The sequence below is a fragment of the Tachyglossus aculeatus genome, chromosome 9, assembly GCF_015852505.1.
Source record: "Tachyglossus aculeatus isolate mTacAcu1 chromosome 9, mTacAcu1.pri, whole genome shotgun sequence".
Taxonomy (NCBI): Eukaryota; Metazoa; Chordata; class Mammalia; order Monotremata; family Tachyglossidae; genus Tachyglossus; species Tachyglossus aculeatus.
Window position 1 is genome coordinate 48,975,032 of NC_052074.1, and position 22,147 is coordinate 48,997,178.

The window sequence follows — 22,147 nt, forward strand, 5'->3', positions numbered from 1 at the left end:
TCAGCCACCTATTTTAACAAAGCAACCTACCTTAGTTCCAAGTGGCAGTGAATGGACAGTCTCTATGTCAGTCAGTCAGTGGCATTTGAGTGCTTACTGTGAGCAGAGCCTTATGCTAAGCGCTTGACCAAGTGCATAGTTGACACAGAGGGGAGGGTGAATAGGGAAAATAAAGGGCTTAGTCTGGGAAGGCTTCTTAGAGATGTGATTTTAGGAGGATTTTGAAGTTGGTGAGAGTGGTGGACTGTCAGATATGAAGAGGAGGGAGCTCCAGGCCCCAGGGAGAATGTGAGCAAGGGGTCAATATGGCAACCTCTGCTTGCTCCCACCCTTGTGTGGTCTGAGCGCGGCTGTATTGAGTTGCTGTGACCTAAATAGGCCAGCTCTGTTAACTGTTCCAGATCTCTAACAAATTTTAGAAAAATGTGCCACCACACAAACATCAGCTGTTCACACTCTCCATGACACCCCACCCTCCCCTCAAATGGAATTCTTGCCCTATCTCCTTTCCCTATATGGGTCATTTTGAAACTTACTTCCCCTATTTATTTGGACTTTAAGTCAAAGAATGCGCTTAAGCACCAGGTATTACGAAGGTGGACTATGTCAAAGTGCTTAGGAACTATGGTGTTAGGTGCTATAGAAACACACATATCTAGCTCAGCGGTGCCAGTTTTTCACTTTGAGGGCAGGGGTGAAAGTGGGTGGGACTTTTAGGGGGAAGCAAGTGGGATGGGGCCTGGGCATGGCAGGCTGGTTTCCAAGACCTAATGGGTCAGAAAGACTGGATTCTGGGTCTCCCCAGCCTTGCTCCGAAGCACTCAGGTCTTGTAAACAATGGCTTCAGCCCATTAGCTGGGAATCCAGGGTTGGGATGGGGCGAGGAAGTATGGGCCCCTATCATCCCCAAGGAGTTGATGCTTGTGTCTGGTTTATATAGGATGTAATAATGGGCTCACTTATGTGTGCTTTTAGCATTTGCACTAGAGAGATTTTAGAAAAGCACCTTCAAACTAAGAAATGTTAACCTTTCTGCCCACATTTAATAGAGGAGGTGGGTCAGGACTGCCTGCAGCCTGGGTTACTTGGCTCAAAAGGACAATCTAATAACTGACCAGGATCAGCAACCGTAGTCCAATAAGGCAATCGTGAGTTTACCTGGGCTGTATCTTGAAGGTCCTACTTGTAGAATGGGAAGCTTGAGGTAGTTCCTTGGTCCTTGTTTTCTCTGTTTTGGGCTTTGTATTGAGGCTGGCTTCATTTACCTGAGAGGCAGGGAGGAAGGATGGGAATTTCAGAGCCTTATCCCAGCCCCTAGCACAGGGTGTACATTGTAAATCAATTGGGGCTAGATGGTTTTATGCCCAGCCCATCCGCCCAGTGCCCACAGGTTTACCTTACTGGGCAGGTGTGGGCAGTGATAAAGAGCTGGGGTATCTCCCTCCCTGGAGGGCCCAGAGCTGCAAGCATTCCGTGTGCAATCCAGCCAGCAGCCTGAGTGAGTAGAAGCCATGTGACTGTGGTGAGTGCAATCGCCTCCTGCTTCAGAGCTACCTGATCCGAATACTAAGCAGAGCTGGAGCTGGGCTTGAGTGGAAGGCACAGAAGCCGCTGCGGAGCCCCTGCCCGTTCCAGAAGCGTTTCAAACCATGGAGATTAAAGACCAAGGAGCACAAATGGAGCCTCTGCTGCCCACGGTAAGAGACCGGCTGCTGTCAGGCTGATTAACCCCGTTGGCCGCAAAACCTGCCAGGCGAGCGGTCTGCTAGCCAGGTGCGGTGTGTGCACTATGAGGAAATGGGGGGGAGGTGGAGGGGGAGAGGGGGAAAAGGGGAGGGGGAGACCTGCTCCATGGCATATGGTCGTGGGTCGCCTCCCATCTCGGGGTGACTGAAATGAACAAGCAAAGCATAGGGATGCTTTCTCTCTCTCCCTCCCTTCTCAATATGGATGCATAACGGTAAAATGTCTCATGTTTCCCAGCTGATTGAAGACACCGGGTTTGGGTTAAAGCAGCAGGGATAGCTGTGTGTGTGTGTGTCTCTCTCTCTCTCTCTTCTCCCTCCTTCCCTCTCCTGTGATCCTGTCTCTTAGTTTTTCTGTCTGGACATCCATCCTTTCTAAGGTGGGCGCTGATGGCAGCAGCCGGTCCATCAGCATCCCCCGTCCCCATCCCTGGCATCCTCCTGGGCGGGCGAGGGCGGCCTTGGCAGGTGTGCAGGTGGGATCACCGGGCCAGGGACAAAGAGGGGACGCATCCCTGGGCTGCCCCCTGGGAGACAGCTCGCCCACTCGCCCAAATTGGTCGCCCGCCGCTGTGGATCCAAGCAAACGCAGCCCAGCCAGTCCTGCCCCCTCCCCCACCTCAGTCCCGACGCCTGAACCTCCTCCCATGTGGCTGGGCTTGCAGTTATGGGGTCGCCCGCCGCTCGCCCCCTGTTCCCACAGGGCCTTCAGCCACATGACTCCTCTTCTCCCCACCCACCCCTTGACTCCTAGGATTCCCAGCCTCTGTGGTCAGTGCACTAATGTGTGTGTGGAGGGGGGTTGGCTGGAGAGAGATCAGTCCCAAAGCCACCCTGGGCCCCCCCTGCCTTTTCCCACCTCCTCTTTGGCCCCAAAGCCCACCCACTTCCTTGGGGGACGCTTCATCTGGAAAGGGAACCAGGGAGATACCGCGAATCTCTTCCCACCTAGGGGAGGATAATAAGAATAACGGTATTTGTTAAGCGCTTACCATGTGCAAAGCACTGTTCTAAGCGCTGGGGAGATACAAGGTTGTCCCACGTGGGGCTCACAATCTTAATCCCCATTTTACAGATGAGGTAACTGAGGCACGGAGAAGTTAAGTGATTTGCCTAAGGTAACATAGCTGATAAATGGCGGAGCTGGGATTAGAAATCACGACCTCTGACTCCCAAGCCCGTGCTCTTTCCACTGAGCCACACTGCTTCTATAAACAGGGGTCTCCATATATCCTGCTCCATGTCCACCCTGGGCCAGTGTGGAATGGGCTTGTGGTGGAAGCGCTTAGTACAGTGCTCTGCACATGGTAAGTGCTCGATAAATGATTGAATGGATTTAACCTAACTAGAGACCTAACCTCTTTCTCACACCCACCACCAACTGCCCACCTCTGATGGGGGAAAAAGTCACTCCCACTTTCCCAGAGCCTGAGATGTTGAGAGGGTGGTGCCTGGGCAGTGGTGTTAGGTCGCCTGAGCAGTGGTGATCTTAAAAGAAAGTATCTGGGTTAGGTGTGGGGGGAGGAACGGTGGCAGTACTGTCCACACACAGCCTTACCTGGCAAAGCCAAACCTTCTCTAAAACTCACTTACCCAGTTTAGGGTACCGCTGGTGGCACGTCTGGTGTCTCATGTTTGCCAAAACAGTGGATACTGCAGCATCCTCTCAATAGGATTCAGGGGCTTGAAGAATAATAATAATGGCATTTAAGTGCTTACAACGTGCCAAGCTCTGTACTAAGCACTGCGGTAGATAGAAGTTAATCAGGTCAGTCACAGTCCCTATCCCACAGGGTGCTCACCAAATAGGAAGCACAACAGGTACAGAACCCCCATTTTACAGATTAAACTGAGGTTCAGAGAAATTGTGACTTGCCCAAGGTCACACAGACAAGAGCTGGGATTAGAACCTAGGACCTCTGACTCCCAGGCTTTATGTGCTTTCCATGAGGCCACAGTACTTTCCATATGCAGTTTATTGCCCACATGATTGTGTGGTGTCGTTCTTCACCGCCTCTCTGTTCTCTCATAATAATAATAATGATGGCATTTATAAAGCACTTACTATGTGCAAAGCACTGTTCTAAGCGCTGGGGAGATTACAAGGTGATCAGGTTGTCCCACGGGGGGCTCACAGTCTTCATCCCCATTTTACAGATGAGGTAACTGAGGCACAGAGAAGTTAAGTGACTTGCCCAAAGCATCCATCTTCTGGGCCCAAGGAAGGCCCAGATGAGAAGGTCTGGGTTCCTGTCCCTTGATGCGAGTCTGGCCCAGCTCTAGGTCCATGTGAGACTCCAGAGTGGATATTCTCAGTGTGGGCATCCAGATATCGCTCAGGATTTTGTATTGCCCTTCTCTGCCAGAGTGAGCTGGTCTTAAAGGTAGCAGGACTGTGGGGAAGGGGGTAGAACCTAAAACCCCCTGACTTGACCCTTGGGTCTTTTCTCCCAATGTGATTACATGAACTAGGAATCAGTCATGTCTCTTGGACCAGAAGCAGAAAGGAATCCAGAGCAGACATGTCTTGACCAATTCACCCAACCCTTTTGACCATTTTGAGTAGAGTTTGCCAGCCATACGGTGCGATCTAGATCAGCTTTGAAAGAGGCTTTAAAAGACACCTATCTCAGAACCACTTGTGGACAGTGACCATCCTTACCAGCATTGTATTGTACTTTCCCAAGTGCTTAGTACAGTGTACTGCACACAAGTGCTCAATCAATTCCATTGATGATGAAAACTTTTTCTCTCAAGTAGGCTGGTAAAAATTTAGTTGGGGAAAATCATGATTTAATTTATGTCCCGGTGAATTTCAATTAGTCAAGAAGGCACCTGGCACCTGAATTTGCATTTGACATTATATTTGTACACACCACACACCCACACCCCCTTTCTTTTAAAAGACAAACTTGATGATAGTGTTTGGCTATCTGCCCTTTTAAAGCATAAGGTGTTTTTCTTACACTTTTTTGGAGGATTTTTTTTTAGATCTTCGTTATTAACTCCATTTGGAGGTAATTCCTTTCTTGTCATTTTCAACAGTCTTTACAGCAGTAATGTCACTTCTAGACAAGATTGCCTCATCAGTAAGACCAGTCAGGGTTTCTTTACACTTCTTTCTCTGCATCCAACTCCTATCCCCTCAAACCTGTCAAACCATGTCTTTTCCCCTACCCCCTCAAAATATGCACCATCTATCTCAATACCCACCTTCCTGGGCTTGCCATCCTATTAAACATTAGTGATAAAGGTGGCTATCTGACTATGAATTTATTTAATTGCCTGTTTTCAATTTCATCATTGTATCTATGCCCTATTTTTGCAGTTCCTACCTGCTTCTCTACCCTGTTCAACTGTAAGCTTCTTAAGGAGTATAAACTTGTCCCTCTAGATTAACAGCTTGTTTTGGGCAGGGAATGTGTCTACAAACTCTGTTGAATTTTACTCTCCCAAGTGAATAGGACAGTACTCTGCTCACAGTAAGTGCTTTATAAATAACATTGATTGACAGAAACTGTCATTAGCTTCTACTGAATGTTTCCAGGCATTTAGTAATGTGCCCATCATAGTTGATGCTGTTCTGGTGATGATGATCCCTCACCTTCTGGTTGGTGGAATAATAATAATTAAATAATAATTGTTTCATGAGTGTGAAAGCATTATGGAAATCTACAGGTGAGATCTTTCAATCATGCTTTGAAGAGTGGTGTCCTAAACACTTTGGAGAGTACAAGAGTTTGGAGAGAAGCAGCATGGTCTAGTGGCTAGAGCATGGGCCTGGGAATCAGAGGGACTTAGGTTCTAATCCAGTCTCTTTGTCTTGCCTGCTGGGTGACCTTGGGCAAGTCACTTCACTTCTTTGCCTCAATTACCTTATCTGTAAAATGGGGATTAGTACTGTGAGCCTCCTGTGGGACATGGACTGTGTCCAACTTGATTACCTTGTTTACCCCAGAAAAAAGAACAGTGCCTGGCACATAGTAAGTGCTTAACAAATACCATAAAAAATTAGCTGACATGCACCCTGCCCTCAAGGATCTTTGCAATGTTGGGGGAAACAGTCACTAAAATAATCATTCAATCAACCGTATTAAGCGCTAACTGTTTGCAGGGCATTATACTAAGCACTTGGAAGGAGAGTACAACACAACAGTATAATAGACACATTCCTTGCCCATAGCAAGCTTACATAATGCTTTCACTTTCAATCGTATTTATTGAGTGCTTACTGTGTGCAGAGTACTGTACTAAGCGCTTGGGAAGTACAAGTTGGCAACATATAGAGACGGTCCCTACCCAACAGCGGGTTCACAGTCTAGAAGGGGGAGAGAGACAACAAAACAAAACGTATTAACAAAATAAAATAAATAGAATAAATATGTACAAATAAAATAAATAGAGTAATACATACAAACATATATACATATATACAGGTGCTGTGGGGAGGGGAAGGAGGTAAAGCGGGGGGGATGGGGAGAGGAAGGAGGGGGCTCAGTCTGGGAAGGCCTCCTGGAGGAGGTGAGCTCTCAGTAGGGCTTTGAAGGGAGGAAGAAAGCTAGCTTGGCAGATGTGCGGAGGGAGGGCATTCCAGGCCAGGGGGATGACATGGGCCGGGGGTCGACGGCGGGACGGGCGAGAACGAGGCACGGTGAGGAGATTAGCGGCAGAGGAGCGGAGGGTGCGGGCTGGGCTGTAGAAGGAGAGAAGGGAGGTGAGGTAGGAGGGGGCAAGGTGATGGAGAGCCTTGAAGCTGAGGGTGAGGAGTTTTTGCCTGATGCATAGGTTGATTGGTAGCCACTGGAGATTTTTGAGGAATTATACATAATTATACAAGGAGGCAGCTATAGAGTAAAAAGATATATACATAAGCAATATGTATGAGTATACAAGTGTTATCATGGAGGTGCTGAAATGTTAGCTGGGGTAAGGGGGTGTACACAGTGTGGAGGTGAAAGATGAACCTAGATAGCCTCCCAGAGGACATGAGATTGCAAAAAGAACTTGAGGATGAGGAGCACAGTAGTCTTTTGGCAGTGAAAAGGGAGGAAGTGCCAGGTAGTAGCAAAGGGTGCCAGCAGGAGTGCAAGAATGAGGCTTAGTGAGTAGGTTGACTCGAGAGGAACAGAGTGTATTCAATGCAGGACGTTCCACCTGATCTTGTCATAAGTGAAAGAAACCAGCCTGAGGGGTTAGGCCTGGCCCACCTACTACATCCATCGTCCATTTTCAAAACTCACCTTCTCCTGTACTTCAACCCTAGGTGAACCTGGGCAGAAAACAAGGTTTAACTCCACATTTCCTCCTTCCTGCAAACTGGTTCTGAGGATGGGCAACTGAGAACAGATTTGGTTGCCCTAAAGCAGCTATTCAGAGCAAATTAAACCCAAGTGGTCTTTGGAAGGCCAAATAATTCGACACCCAAATCTACATCTCTGCCCCTGCTCTCTCCCCCTCCCTCCAGGCTTGCATCTCCTCCTGCCTTCAGGACATCTCCATCTAGATGTCTGCCTGCCACCTAAAGCTCAACATGTCCAAGACTGAACTCCTTGTCTTCCCTCCCAAACCCTGCCCTCTCCCTGACTTTCCTATCACTGTTACGGCACTACCATCCTTCCCGTCTCACAAGCCCGCAACCTTGGTGTCATTCTCGACTCCGCTCTCTCGTTCACCCCTCACATCCAAGCCATCACCAAACCTGCCGGTCTCAGCTCCGCAACATTGCCAAGATCTGCCCTTTCCTCTCCATCCAAACCACTACCCTGCTCTTTCAAGCTCTCATCCTATCCCATCTGGACTACTGTATCAGCCTCCTCTCCGATCTCCCATCCTCTTGTCTCTCCCCACTTCAATCCATACTTCACGCCGCTGCCCAGATTGTCTTTGTCCAGAAACTCTCTGGGCATGTTACTCCCCTCCTCAAAAATCTCCAGTGGCTACCAGTCAACCTACACATCAGGCAGAAACTCCTCACTCTCGGCTTCAAGGCCCTCCATCACCTCGCCCCCTCCTACTTCACCTCCCTTCTCTCCTTTTACAGCCCAGCCTGCACCCTCCACTCCTCTGCTGCTAATCTCCTCACCGTACCTCGTTCTCGCCTGTCCCACCGTCGATCCCCGAACCACGTCCTCGCCCTGGCCTGGAATGCCCTCCCACCCAACATCCGCCAAGCTAGCTCTCTTCCTCCCTTCAAGGCCCTGCTGAGAGCTCACCTCCTCCAGGAGGCCTTCCCAGACTGAGCCCCTTCCTTCCTCTCCCCCTCGTCCCCCTCTCCATCCCCCCCATCTTACCTCCTTCCCTTCCCCACAGCACCTGTATATATGTATATATGTGTGTACATATTTATTACTCTATTTTACTTGTACATATCTATTCTATTTATTTTATTTTGTTAATATGTTTGGTTTTGTTCTCTGTTCCTTCTAGACTGTGAGCCCACTGTTGGATAGGGACTGTCTCTATATGTTGCCAACTTGTACTTCCCAAGCGCTTAGTACAGTGCTCTGCACACAGTAAGCGCTCAATAAATATGATTGATTGTACATCCCAAGCGCTTAGTACAGTGCTCTGCACACAGTAAGTGCTCAATAAATACGATTGATTGATTGATTGACTTAGATTTCCATATTTTGGATACATAATCAGGAGGGCTAATTCTCTGGAGAAGACACTAATGTTAGGAAAAGTCCAAGGAAAACGTGGAAGAGGCGGACCAGCAGCTAGATGGATAGAGACCATAACAACGGTAACAGAAGAACCATTAGAAAGGTTGCGGATTATGGCAGAGGACAGGATGTTCTGGAGAGAGCATATCCATGGAGTCGCTATGAATCAGAAGTGACTTGATGGCACATAATAAGAATAATAATAATAATAGAGAACAGTGTGTCTAAGTAGAAAGAGCTCGGGCTTGGGAGGCAGGTCATGGGTTCAAATCCCAGCTCTACCAGTTGTCAGCTGTGTGACTTTGGGCAAGTCACTTAACTTCTCTGTGCCTCATTTACCTCACCTGTAAAATGGGGGTTAAGACTGTGAGCCCCCCGTTGGATAACCTGATCACCTTGTATCCTCCCCAGCACTTAGAACAGTGCTTTGCACATAGTAAGTGCTTAACAAATGTCATCTAAATTTAAGATGTAACACTTGATGTAAAGTCCAAGCTTGTGTATGAACACATAGAGAAACACTTGGAGCCATTAGAGTGGTTGGAGTCAAGTGGGCTTCAGTTAGTGTGTGCAGTGCATTTGGGATAATTTTGGCACATAAAACTCAAAAATGTCAAAGCAATAGAAACAAGCATACAGTGATCTTATTTCTCTCCTCATAGATTTTGCATATTAATTGGCTCACAGCCCTCATGTCTACATGTCTACTCCCTCTCTGTGTTGGATCTTGGATCTATACTGTTTAAGCTCTTGCTATTCACCTCACCCTCAGCCCCATAAATTACATATCTGTAACTTATTTTAATGTCTGTCTTGCCCTCTAAACTGTTAGCTCCTCTTGGACTAGGAAAATGTCTATCAACTGTGTTGTATTCACCCAAATGCTTAGTATAGTGTTCTGCTCCCAGTTACTGCTCAATAAATACCATGGATTGATTGGGTTAATTTTATAGGAGGTGAGTACTTTATTGAAAAACTCTTGAACAAGTAGATACAAAATAAGAGATCTCACATTCTGACCTGAGAGCCAGAAGGTCATGGGTTCTAATCCTAGCTCTGCATCAAGTGTGCTTTGTGACCTTGGGCCAGTCACTTCATTTCTCTGGGCCTCAGTTAAGTCAACTGTAAAATGGGAATTAAGACTGTGAGCCCTTTGTAGGACGGGGACTGTGTCCCACCTGTGACTACTTTGTATCTACCCCAGTGCTTAGAATGCTGCTTGGCACATAATAATAATAATAATCATCATCATCATCATCAATCGTATTTATTGAGTGCTTACTATGTGCAGAGCACTGTACTAAGCGCTTGGGAAGTACAAATTGGCAACATATAGAGACAGTCCCTACCCAACAGTGGGCTCACAGTCTAAAAAGTTCAAGCACAATAATAATGGCATTTATTAAGTGCTTACTATGTGCCAAGGACTGTAACCTTGTATCTACCCCAGTGCTTATAACAGTGCTTGGCACATAGTGAGTGCTTAACAAGTACTATTATTATTAATAATCTGTCTTTGGTATTCAAGCGCTTACTATTGTGTCAAGCACTGCTCTAAATACTGTAGCACTATTCTAAACCGTAATCACAGTTAATGAATATTTAATGAATGCCACATCTAATAATGTGCCCAGCACTGTGTTAAATGCATGGGTACAGTTCAATCAATCAGTCGTATTTATTGAGCGCTTACTGTGTGCAGAGCACTGTACTAAGCGCTTGGGAAGTACAAGTTGGCAACATATAGAGACAGTCCCTACCCAACAGTGGGCTCACAGTCTAAAGAGTTCAAGCCCAATATCAGACATAGTTCCTGTCCTACATGGAGCTGTCATAATCCACATGAAAAAACATGTGTGTAGTGGGAAATTCAAGATTAGTATATAGTAGTATAAGCCATAAAGTTAGGAATGTTAGGTATGCATTTAAAAATCCTGATCTAAAAACTTAAATATACAGTAAATTCAATTACTATTCATGGAGAGCTTGCAGGGTAACTCTGCCCTGTATTAGGTGATGTATTTTTTTTAAGACATCCTTGCTGCAAAATCCCTTCTCCTTTTTATACCGGGGAAGTGTTGATTCTAAATTTGTTGGTCCCAGTCACCTCCATGGCAACAGACAGTGATGTGTCTGAGTGCAGGAACTACATGATTTAAGGAGTGAGAAGCTTAAAACAGCCAAAAAGTTACTTGCAAAAAGTTAATGTTTACCTTGGGTATTAAGTTTGTCTGGGTATCTCACTGGAGAAACTTTCTTAAGAGCCGATTACTGGTGCTTAGAAATTAGATCAGTGCTAGCTGACAGTGGATACTCCTGTGGCCTAGATTTGGGGTCTAGTAATAATAATTGTCATATTTGTTAAGGCTTACTATGTGCCAGGCACTGTAGTAAGCTCTGGGAGTAGGGGGGTGGGAAACAAGCAAATCAGGTTGTATACGGTCCCTGTCCTGCATGGCGCTCACAGTCTTAATCTCCATTTTGCAGTTGAGGTAACTGAGGCCTATTGAAGTGATTTATCCAAGGTCATACAGCCGACAAGTGGAAGAACTGGGATTAGAACCCAGGTTCTCTGAGTCCCGGGCCCAGGCTCTTTCCACTAGGTCATGTTAGGTCACCTGCACCCCCCACCCACCACAAGAATAAATGGAAAAGAAAGAGTCAGTCCAGAAGAGAGCTTTTTTTCCCCCAAGCTCATCTTTCCCACTATGGCTTATTCCAAGATCAAATTGTACCTGGGGCTGGACTGGTGTCTGCATTGTGGGCCAGTCCCCCGGGGAGGGGGCTGAGGAGTGGGAAAGTGAGAAAAAATTCACAGGCTAGCATAGCCTGCATTAAAACTGGTTCCTCTGTAGCAATGGGGGAAGAACGTGGTAATGGTAGACTAGGCTTGTGTCCCCAGTTGGGGTCCATCTTCACCCTTATTTCTTCCTTACTCACTCCCACTCTTTTTAAAATGTCTCTTCTCCTTCCTGTCCTCTCTGCACTCATATATCCTTTCCCCTCATTTCCCTATTATTCTGTGGGCCCCTCTCAACCACCACTACTTTTTTTTTTTTAACCATCGTTTACTGTGGCCGACTGTGACCACTCATTACAACCTGCTGCTTCTGGGAACCCTCACATCCTCGGAGACTGGCCCTTGGTGGAAAGCGGAACTAGGCAAGAAGGGAGGGAGACACAGAGGAACAAGGGGAATAGGTTTGGAGATGTTGGTCGTGTTGGAAGCAGTGGGTATGTGGTTGCCGAAGGGAAATGGAGAAAAAAATAAAAATTCATATGTGGGAAGAGGGGAGGACAATTTTAAAGAGAGGTGGAGTAGAAATTGATAGAAGAGGAGGTGTGAGGCTTACGTGGTCACCAGCTGGGTATACCATGTAGGACATGACAAGTTTATTTCTGGTAAAGTAGAAGTTGCCCATGTTGTCATGAGGCATTCATCCTGAGGATGTGCTGAAAGATCTTTTCTGGCACAATTTTCCTTAGTCCTTTTTCCAGCAAATGAAGACTTGTGATTCCAGGAATAGGTTGAGACACCCATTGGTAATTTGGAGGAGTGAGGACTATTTAATCGATCAGTTGGTGGTATTTCTTGAGCAATGTACTAAGCACTTGGGAGAGTCCAATACAACAGAGTTGGTAGGCACATTACCTGCCCACAAGGAGTTTACAGTGTAGAGGGTGGAGGAATTACAGTTTAAAGGGGGCAGCCATACAAATTAGTAAGGAGCCAAAGACTCATAATTTCAAAAATGAACCAAAAAAGAGCAAGTAATAATTAATAATAAGGAAATACCACCCCCAGGGCTAGTATTTATTACTTCTCTAAACCTGTTACCAGTACTGGCCTGGTATTTTTTTTCTTACAAAAATGTCTTAGAACTGTGGACCAAGCCTGGCTGTGAAATGATTGTGATGCCAAGATTTCTTAATAACGTTGGTTCCCATGTATCAGAGTTGGGGGTTTCTGAACCCTGTTTGGGGGCTGTGGAGGCCACTTTTAGAACAACAACAAAAACCCTAAACTTTCTTCTTTGGTCTTCCCTATTGACTGCCCTGCACAGTTTTTGTTGTATCTCAGACATCAACTTCTTCATTTCCAGGGAGTTGGAAAGGTAATCATTGTATTCTTAAAGGAGAAAAAACAAACAGCTTATTCCCAACTGTTCAGGTCTGTGAGGGGGAAAAAGTAAGGAAGTCCAGTTCTGAAGAAACTCTGATGTCTGGTAAAGTTTTAGCAGGCCTGGCATTTCAGCATCCCCGAAACTGAATCTGAAGGGAAATCAGGGAAGGTACATGGAGGGAAGAGAAATATTTTATTGGTGTAGTCACTATAGAAAAAATGGCACTAAAGTGCTATTTCTTCATTTAGTCAAATAAATAAGCTTTCTCTTCCCATTTCCTTTCCGTTCATTTTCCTCTCTCCCCCAAATGACAGCCTGTAGGCTTGATGAATATTGAGTGCAGCGGCAGAAGAAATAATAGTCTGCTTGGAAATGTTCAGTCACTTATTTCGACTTGAAAACTTCCCAATCCGTCATTATAGCCTCTATTTTTGTGTTGCTCTATTCTCACAAATTATGATCCCTAGAAGAAATCTAACACAGGCATAAAAACCCCTCAATTAGTAGGGTAGTCAGCACCTCAGTAATCATTTGGGTTCTAGTTGAAAATAAGAAAATAAATTATTTGAACAATGGACAGCTGACTAGGCAAAAATGTCATTGGGTCCCCAGAATCACTGACTGTCCACTTGTCCTGAATTAACTTCATTTCCTGCAGGGGTCTTGGGGTGCAGTTTGAGGAAGGGCTTTATTAAATGCTCAGAGCCACTTGTTTTTGAATGCCACCTCATTTTCCATCACCCCCCCACCCCACTCAGTGTATATAGGGTGCCACTTGGACTCAGGAAAGAAAAACTTTAAGAAATTTGAGGGGCCAAGTGCCATTTATTATGGAGCTTTGCAGTTGTGAACTACTAGCCCTTTTGAAGTTCTAGAAACAATTTCCAAGTTTATTAACAACAACTATTAACTTATACTCTTCCAAGCATGTGGGCAGTGCTCTGCACACACCATACCATTGACTGATTAAGCCCCAGTACCCTTGGAAAGACCTAGGAGTTCCTTAAGCCTCTTCGAATGGCTATCTGCGTCTCCCCATGAAGGGGCTTCTCAAAGTCAGTGAGAAACTTGAAGTCATGCAGTGTAAACGGGAGCTCAGCTTCAGCTTATCTGTCAATAAGCAAGAATTCAGACTGCTGGGGTTTGTGGTCAGTCTGTGAAGGTTTAACTGAATAGGCTGCTGTGTGATCAGAAGTCTATCCTGCACTTAAATAAAAACGGGCTACTATTCGTAGGGAAAGGTGGATGCAGTTTTTTTCCTCCTCTTTGGGCTGTAAGATCCTTTTAGTACAGCTATTCCCCACCTAAAGCCATCCCATGTTGCTGAATTCAGTTGATTGGTTTTATGGTGTTTCCCAGCATTCCCTAGCCAGAGCACTTTGCTTGAAAACTGCAGATGTGTTCCATCGTCAAATTAATGGGCCATTACAAAACAGTAATTCTAAACCAGGCCCTTGTAGGGAGGCATGACAAGTCTAGTGATAAGAGCACTCTTCCTAGCCTGCTGCTTGACTTTTGATTTCTCATTATAAGGAAGTAACCTATTCTCGGTTTTGAATGTGATTGTAACTTCACTGAAAGTGATGCTAGCGCTATTGTACTCTACCAATAGCTTAATATCTTTCATTAGAAGAATGCTCTGCACAGAATATTCATTAATTCATTCAATCATATTTATTGAGCATTTACTGTGTGCAGAGCACTGTACTAAGCGCTTAGAAAGTACAGTTCAGCAACAGAGACAATCCCTGACCAACAACAGGCACAAAACAAACAGGCATCAATAAATAGGTATGTGCATATAATTAATAAAATAAACAGAATAGTAAATCTTTACATATATACACAAGTGTTGTGGGGCGAGAAGGGGGATAGAGTGGAGGGAGCAGTGCAATGGGGAGGAGGGGCAGAGGAAAAGGGGGGCTTAGTCTGGGAGGCCTCCTGGAGGAGGTGAGCTTTCAGTAGGGCTTTGAAGTGGGGAATTGTGCTAGTTGGGTGGATGTGAGGAGGGAGGGCATTCCAGGCCAGAGGTAGGACATGGGCCAGGGGTCGACAGCAGGACAAGCGAGAACGAGGCTCAGTGAGAAGGTTAGCACCAGAGGAGCGGAGTATGTGCGCTGCCCTGGGAAGGTGAGAAGGGAGGTGAGGTAGCAGGGGCAAGGTGATAAGAGCTTTGAAGCCAATAGTGAGGAGTTTTTGCTTGATACAGAGGTTGATAGGCAACCACTGGAGATTTTTGAGGTGGGGAGTGACATGCCCAGAGTGTTTCTCAATAAGTACCTTTGATACAGCATCTTTGTTTGCTATTTCAAAAATGCGGCCATAGAAACTTGCAGTACTTGTCCATTACCTACCGGGGAATGTTTATCCTGTACCTTCAACTCATCTGTCTCATCTAGCTCATTGCTTTTCCATTCCTATCCAAGTGATCACCACTGTCCCACCTTCAGAATCTTCCTAAAATCACATCTCCTCCAAGAAGCCTTCCCTGAATAAACCCTCATTTCCCCAATTTGCTGTCCATTCTGCATTGCCTAAGCACTGATATCTGTGCCCCCTAAGCCATTTGATATTCACCTCTTCCTCAGTCCTGCAGCACTTATGTATATTAATTTACACTCTACCATTTTTTTCTATCTGTATATTTATTTTACGGTCTCCACCTCTAAACTGTAATCTCCTCATGGGCACTATTATGTCTACCAACTCTATCATTTTGTACTCTCCCAGCATTTAATACAGTGCTCTGAAATGGAGTGCTTAATAAATACCAGACTGATGTCTAGTACAGAATGTTGACTCCATTAATTGTGCTATCTGGGTCTCCCCTGGCAGGTAAGGGCAAGTTGGTTTAAAAGCGTGGAAAAACTCAAGAAATAAAAGACAAAATTCTACAGTTTTGAAGCTTATATGTTAGGTTATGTTGTTTGCCATTCAGCTCTTTTTTTCAGAAGTATTTGGAGGTTAATGTTCATGAAAAATTTCCAGAATATGAAGAAAGCATGACAGATGCCAAGTCATCTTATGATAGGTGACAACACCTCCTTGTATCTTCCCCAGTGCTTAGAACAGTGCTTGGCACATAGTAAGTGCCTAACAAATACCATTATTATTATTATTGATGTTCTAGATTAATATACTTGAAAATCAATATTTAGTGGGTTACAAATTATGTCTGTATGTATAATAGCAAGAAGTTCTGTTTCATAATTTCACACATCTACCCCTAATCTCTAAGGCTACTATTGTCTCTTTCAAAATAGTAATAATTAAAAAAATTAAACAATGAAAAACAAGTTACTGGAACATCAAATAGGATTGAAATCAGTAAAGAAAAAAGGATTTAAAGAGGGAAATCGCCCTTTCTTTCCAAATGGGGGTTGATCTTGCCAGCCCCATTTGTCATTTAGTCTGCATACCTCAAATCAGAGCTCAGCTTTTCTTCCTGCAATATTTAGGCTGAGGCACAGACTGTTCCCCAAGGCTAATTGTTTTTAGATTGTTGCAGGTAGCGGAGTTGATTAGTACTGGGCTTAATGTTAATGTTCCTTTGTTCTAAATATTGGGGAATGCTAACCTATTCAAGTTTCTAAATTTTCAGTGGAACTTCTGAGTAATTAACTTGTCCCTGGGGCTAGTATAGGTGTGAAAGATAAGAGGCTAGGGCAAGTCTACTCCAATCTTGAAATCTGGAGCTTTTAATGAGCTAGCACAACTAGCTGGTCTGAACTTGGTTAAGGGGAGCCGAGCTACGATGAATCCTCTTCTTTCTCTTCCTCCTTACCATTCTTATTAAGGTAAGAGTGGCGTTGGCTCCCAGATCTTTGCTCAGCACCAAATTCTTTCAGTACCGTTGGGAGTGGGTGATGACTGCTCCACAAAAAAGGAAGGAGAGAGGGAGAGCTGCAGAGTGACCAGGCTCTGGATCATGACTAGTTGGAAAGGCTACTGTGCTGGAGTCAATAATCTTGGCCTTCTCTGAAGTGGCAAGTGACCTGGAAGTAAGTTGTGTCTTCCAGGCTCTATTCAGTTAGGTATGGAAAAATAGGAGCACTTCCATCAGATTCAAAATGCATCTGGTTGCCGGAGTCTATTTTATGGGGAGTTTTGTCAATCTTCATTAACCTTAGAGATCTAGGTGGTTTCCAGTAAATATTCAAGATAGGATAGTAATCTGCAATATTTTTACAGAACTTGAGGATTTTGATTAAAATATATTGAGAGAAGCCACAGATGGCACTCAGGAAGACTGGATGCCTCTTTGCCGACCTGGATGTTATAGTTTTACACTGGGCTACATATGTGATGTAGGTAATATGGCATAAGAATAGCATTATAAGGAGAGCAAAGGGGTTTTTGTGCGAATCCTCAGAACCTAGAGTATCTCAGTGGGATGACCCCTCTCCTTGCTTTAGAGCCACTGTGTTCCAACCTCAGAGCCCTAAAAACACAGTCCCCTCTTTCATTCAATTGTATTTATTGAGTGCTTCCTGTATGCAGAGCACTTGGGAGAGTACAATGCAACAGTAATCAGACACATCCTCTGCCCACAACAAGCTTACAATCAAGAGGGAGAGACAGACATAAATAAATAAATTACAGATGGATACATAAGTGTCTCTTCTGGGCCATGGGATTTGGTGATAGGAACTGAGATAAAGGGAACCTGGGTATTCAAAAATCCTGGACATAAAGATGTCTGGGACCATATCAGTACTGGACAGGGAACAGATGAACTGAAATCTAGACTGTCCTTTTAGGTTCCTTTTAGTGACCTATACATCATTTAAAACCGCATTAGTGATGGGCTAGTTATAACTCCTTATATTTATGTGCTAGGCTAATTCAGTATACTTTTAAAGTCTACTACAACATAGAGCTATTCAACTGAGTTTACTTCTCCAGTTCCACCCTCCTCTTACCCCCTCTTCAAGTCTCCCATCCTTCCCAGCAGTATCTCTAGAGGAGATCTTCTGTCTCTTCTTAAAATCTACCCCCTCCACTGAAGCCACCAACTCCATCCCTTTGCACTTTATGGAAACACTTGCCCCCTCCTTTCTTCTCTCCCTGATTTCCATCTTCAACTGCTCACTCTCCAAAAGCTTTTCCACTGCTTTCAAACATGCTCATGTATCCCCTATCCTGAAAATCAGCCTCCCTTGACCCCGTGGCACCCTCTCCAGTTGTCACCCGATCTCCCTCCTACCTTTCCTTTCCAAAACTCCTCAGGTCAGTTTTTTATACCCATTGTTTCCTCTTGCTGCCTTTCAATTCTCTATGTGACCCCTTGAAATCTTGCTTCTGCCACTCCACTCCATGAATACTGCCCTTTTCAAAGTCATTAATTACCTCCTCCTTTCAAATCCATGGCCTCTATGCCATACCAATTCTCCTAGACTTCTCAGCTGCTTTTGACACTGTAGACCACCCCCTTCTCCTGGAAATGTTCTCCAACCTTGGCATCACTGTCCTCTCTTGAATTTTTTTTATTACTGGCTGCTCATTCTCAGTCTTTCGTGGGCTGCTTCTCTGCCTCCCAACCCCTAACTGTGGTAGTCCCTCAAGGCTCAGTTCTGGGTCTCCTCCTATTCTCAATATTAACTCCCTTGGAGAACTCCTTCATTCCTGTAGCAGTTCAGTCAATTACCATCTCTATCTGGATTATTCCCAAATGTCTGCTCTTCTACAGTCTTTCATTTCTTCTTGCTTTCAGGATATCTCTATTTGGAAATCTTGCTGACCTCTCCAATTTAGCTTTTTCAAAACAGAACTCCTTGTCTTCTCACCCAAACCCTGTTCTTCTCCTGACTTACCTATTATACACAACCCCTCCATCCTCCCTGTCTCACAAGCCTGTAACCATGGCAATATCCTCATCTCATCTCTCTCGTTCAACTAGCATATTCAGTCTGTCACCAAATCCTGTAAATTCTCCTCACAACATCCCTAGAATCCACCCCTTCGTCTATGTCCAAACTGCTACCACACTAGTCCAGGTATTTATCTTGCACCACTGTGACTACTGGCTAAGTCTTCTCACTGACCTCCTTGCCTCCTGTTTCTCTCATCACTACTCCATTCTTTCCTCTGCTCCATAGATTATTTTTCTAAAAATAATTCAGTCCACATTTCCCCACTTCTCAAAAAAACCTCCATTGGTTTCTCATCCATCTCTGTATCAATGAGAAACTCTTTACCATTTGCTTTCGAGAACTCAATCAGCTCTCCCTCTTTTTACCTAACCTCGCTGATCTCTTACTATAACCCAACCTGCACACTCTACTCCTGTAACGCTAACCTACTCACTGTACCTCTTGCCTACATCTTCATTCTGGCCTGGAACTCCCTCCCCTCCAAATCCAACAGCCCATCTCTCTCCCCACCTTGAAAGCCTCTCTGAAATTACATTCCTCTAAGAGGTCTTCCCTGACTAAGCCCATATTTATTATTATTAGTAATAATAATGTTAGTAATGCTTATGGTATTTATTCTGGACTAAGCCCTTATTTAATAATAATATAATAATTGTGGTATTAAGTGCTTGCTTTGTGCCAAGCCCTATACTAAACTCAGCGGGGCTGAGGGGTGGTACAAGCAAATCAGATTATGTCTCCCAACTCTATTGTACTTTTCCAAGCTCTTATTATAGTGCTATGCACACAGTAAGGGTTCAATAAATGCCACTGATTGATGATAATATAAAATGTGAACCTGAATGCACTGGGGAGGCACAGATTACATCCCACCATCTCAGGGGTGATGAATTTGGCTGGGAAGCTTGTGGAAACTCTGGCATCTTTTTTCCAATTAACTCGATTTTTTTTTTTCTTTGTGGACCAGTTTCTTCTCAGTTTATCAATAACATTAAGCACTTATAAAGGTGTGAAGTGGCAGTGTAAATGGAAGAAAATGTGAATAGTGACTCAAATATCATCCCTGGCTTCCGGTCTGGAAATGGACCCAAAGGGAAAAAATAACAGATTAAAATCAACAATTTAAAATCTACAGGGATTTTCTCCAGAGGATAGTGACTCTGGGATTTAAATCTACAGGGATTTTCTCCAGAGGATAGTGACTCTGGGGGGCAATCCCTGAAAATTAGCTTCAAATTTAGAAACAAACTATGAGAAGTTGTACTTACTTATCCCCAAATTTGCTATCATACAGTACTGTTGGCATGAGGATCACTTGGGAGAAGAGACCATCTGAAGTCCAGAAGATGCCACTGATTTTAGCACTTCAAAGAGTTCTCTATTGCACTCTCCAGATCAGGGGAATAAAAGAACTGACTGAAGCATATGTTTATTTAGAACAAAGATCCTTCATTTGATGCCCCATTAAGGATCATATTTATTGAGCCCTTGCTATGTGCAGAACACTGTACTAAGTGCTTGGGAGAGTATAGTACAACAGAATTAGCACCCACATTCTCTGACCATAATGAGCTTGTGGTCTAGAGGGGGAGACTGACATTAATAAGAATAAGCCATTTATTAATGTGTAATATAAAGATGTGTACCTAAGTGCTTTGGGGTTGAGGTGGGGCAAATAATGGCTCAAGGTTACAGATTGAAAGGCATAGGAGAAAGGAGAGTGAGCCGGGAAAAGAGGGCTTAATTGGGGAAGACCTCTTAGAGGAGGTGTGACCTTAGTAATTCATTCAGTTGTATTTATTGAGCACCTACTGTGTGCAGAGCACTGTACTAAGCGCTTGGAAGTACAATTCAGCAACAGATAGAGGCAATCCCTACCCAACAACGGGCTCACAGTCTAGAAGAGGGAGACAGACAACAAAACAAGTGGACAGGCATCAATAGCATCAAAACAGATAAATGGAATTATAGATGTATACGCATCATAAAATAAATAGAATAATAAGTAGGTACAAATATACACAAGTGCTGTAATGATTTGAAGGTGGAGAAAGTGGTGGAGTGGAGTCATAATGGAAGCCCAGCAACAGGACTCCCCCCACATTTAGGAAATTAATTTGATCCATAAAGTGATTGAAGTTTGTTTTTTTACACTTTCATTTAATTTATTGAAGCTGCAATACCCAAGGTCAAGTATTAGTACCTGGGTGCACTTTTCCGTGGCTCCAATTCATTAAAGGAAATAACTGAAAAATTTGCAAGCTAAATTGTTTTAATCCCTGCCCTGGGCAGGAAGAATTCTCTGGCATTCTCTTATCAATTCTCACCAGTAGTTTCAGTATGAAGGGCAAATAGAAATAAGCGATAAGGATGTGTAGCAGGACAATATAGATGCAAAGTACCTAAGAATTAGGCAACCCATTTTCAAATAAGGCAGTGGCATATGAAGTACTTCATGGTGCATACTTTTGTTACTCTGTATTACTAGTAACTTTAGCCACTTCGGGAATTCATTTCAGTGTGTTTATCTTCACCAATCCTGTCATTTCCGCAGCATGGCCTAGTGGAAAGAGCACAGGCCAGGGAGCCAGAGGATTTGAGTTCTAATTCTACCTCTGCCACTTGCCTGCTGTGTAACAATGGGCAAATCACTTACCTTCTCCGTACCTCAGTTTCTTCATCTGTAAAATTATACCTCTCATTCCTCCCCTTTAGACTATGAGCCCAGTATGGAACTGGGACAGTGCCTGACCTGATTATCTTGGATCTACTTCAGTAATAATAATAATAATAATAATGATGGCATTTATTAAGCGCTTACTATGTGCAAAGCACTGTTCTAAGCGCTGGGGAGGTTACAAGGTGATCAGGTTGTCCCACGGGGGGCTCACAGTCTTAATCCCCATTTTACAGATGAGGTAACTGAGGCCCAGAGAAGTTAAGTGACTTACCCAAAGTCACACAGCTGACAATTGGCAGAGTCGGGATTTGAACCCATGACCTCTGACTCCAAAGTCTGGGCTCTTTCCACTGAGCCACTCTGCTTCTCTTAGTACTTAGTATAGTATTTAGTACAATGCTTGGCACATAGTAAGAGCTTAATAAATACCACTATGGAACTGGGACAGTGTCTGACCTGATTATCTTGGGTCTACCTCAGTACTTAGTACAATGCTTGGCACATAGTAAGAGCTTAATGAATACCACAATTATTATATCAAGAAAGATACAATAAGAAGGCCAGTGTGAGCCCAACAATAACTCAGGTCACATGTTGGAATACCCTTGCGAATACATTAAATTTTATTTTTACCCATCAACAGCACTTATGAATACATGTATATTTAGTTATTTTTTGTTTTTTTTCTAATATTTCATGTTGGCATATTTGCTCAATTACCTGTATCTGATTCTTTCCTTTCCTGCTGTTCCAGCTCTTTGAAAATTTCATATGTGTAACTACCCCACTCAATTATAAGAGTCTCTAGGAAGGACACTTGTTTTTGCTCGTACTTTCCCAAAGGATTAGCACAATGCATTGCAATCAGGTGCTCAGTAAGTAGCATTACTATTATTCTATTGTTGGTCAATGACAAAGGATATTGGCACAAAAAGTAACAGTGTTGGGCCCAGTCCGTAAATGATCTATTATCTTAAAAGATCTCTTCATTTTCTCCCAGGAAGAGATGGATCTTTTCCTCATAACAGTAATGACAATGGTTTTTTTAAGTGCTTAGTAT

The 22,147-nt window shown here is 44.1% G+C and overlaps 1 protein-coding gene across 3 annotated transcripts in view; it reads left to right on the forward strand.

Moving 5' to 3' along the window:
• Positions 1-1,524: 1,524 nt before the first annotated feature.
• The window catches only part of SLC4A10 (solute carrier family 4 member 10), a 223,203-nt gene continuing 202,580 nt past the window's right edge, over positions 1,525-22,147 (forward strand). The window contains exon 1 of one of the 3 annotated variants that reach the window (XM_038750972.1): positions 1,525-1,697. In XM_038750972.1, the coding sequence (XP_038606900.1) occupies positions 1,650-1,697 (48 nt within the window). In that variant the 5' untranslated portion in view covers positions 1,525-1,649. The remainder of the gene's footprint in view (positions 1,698-22,147) is intronic. The other 2 variants (XM_038750973.1, XM_038750974.1) reach the window with 2 other exon arrangements.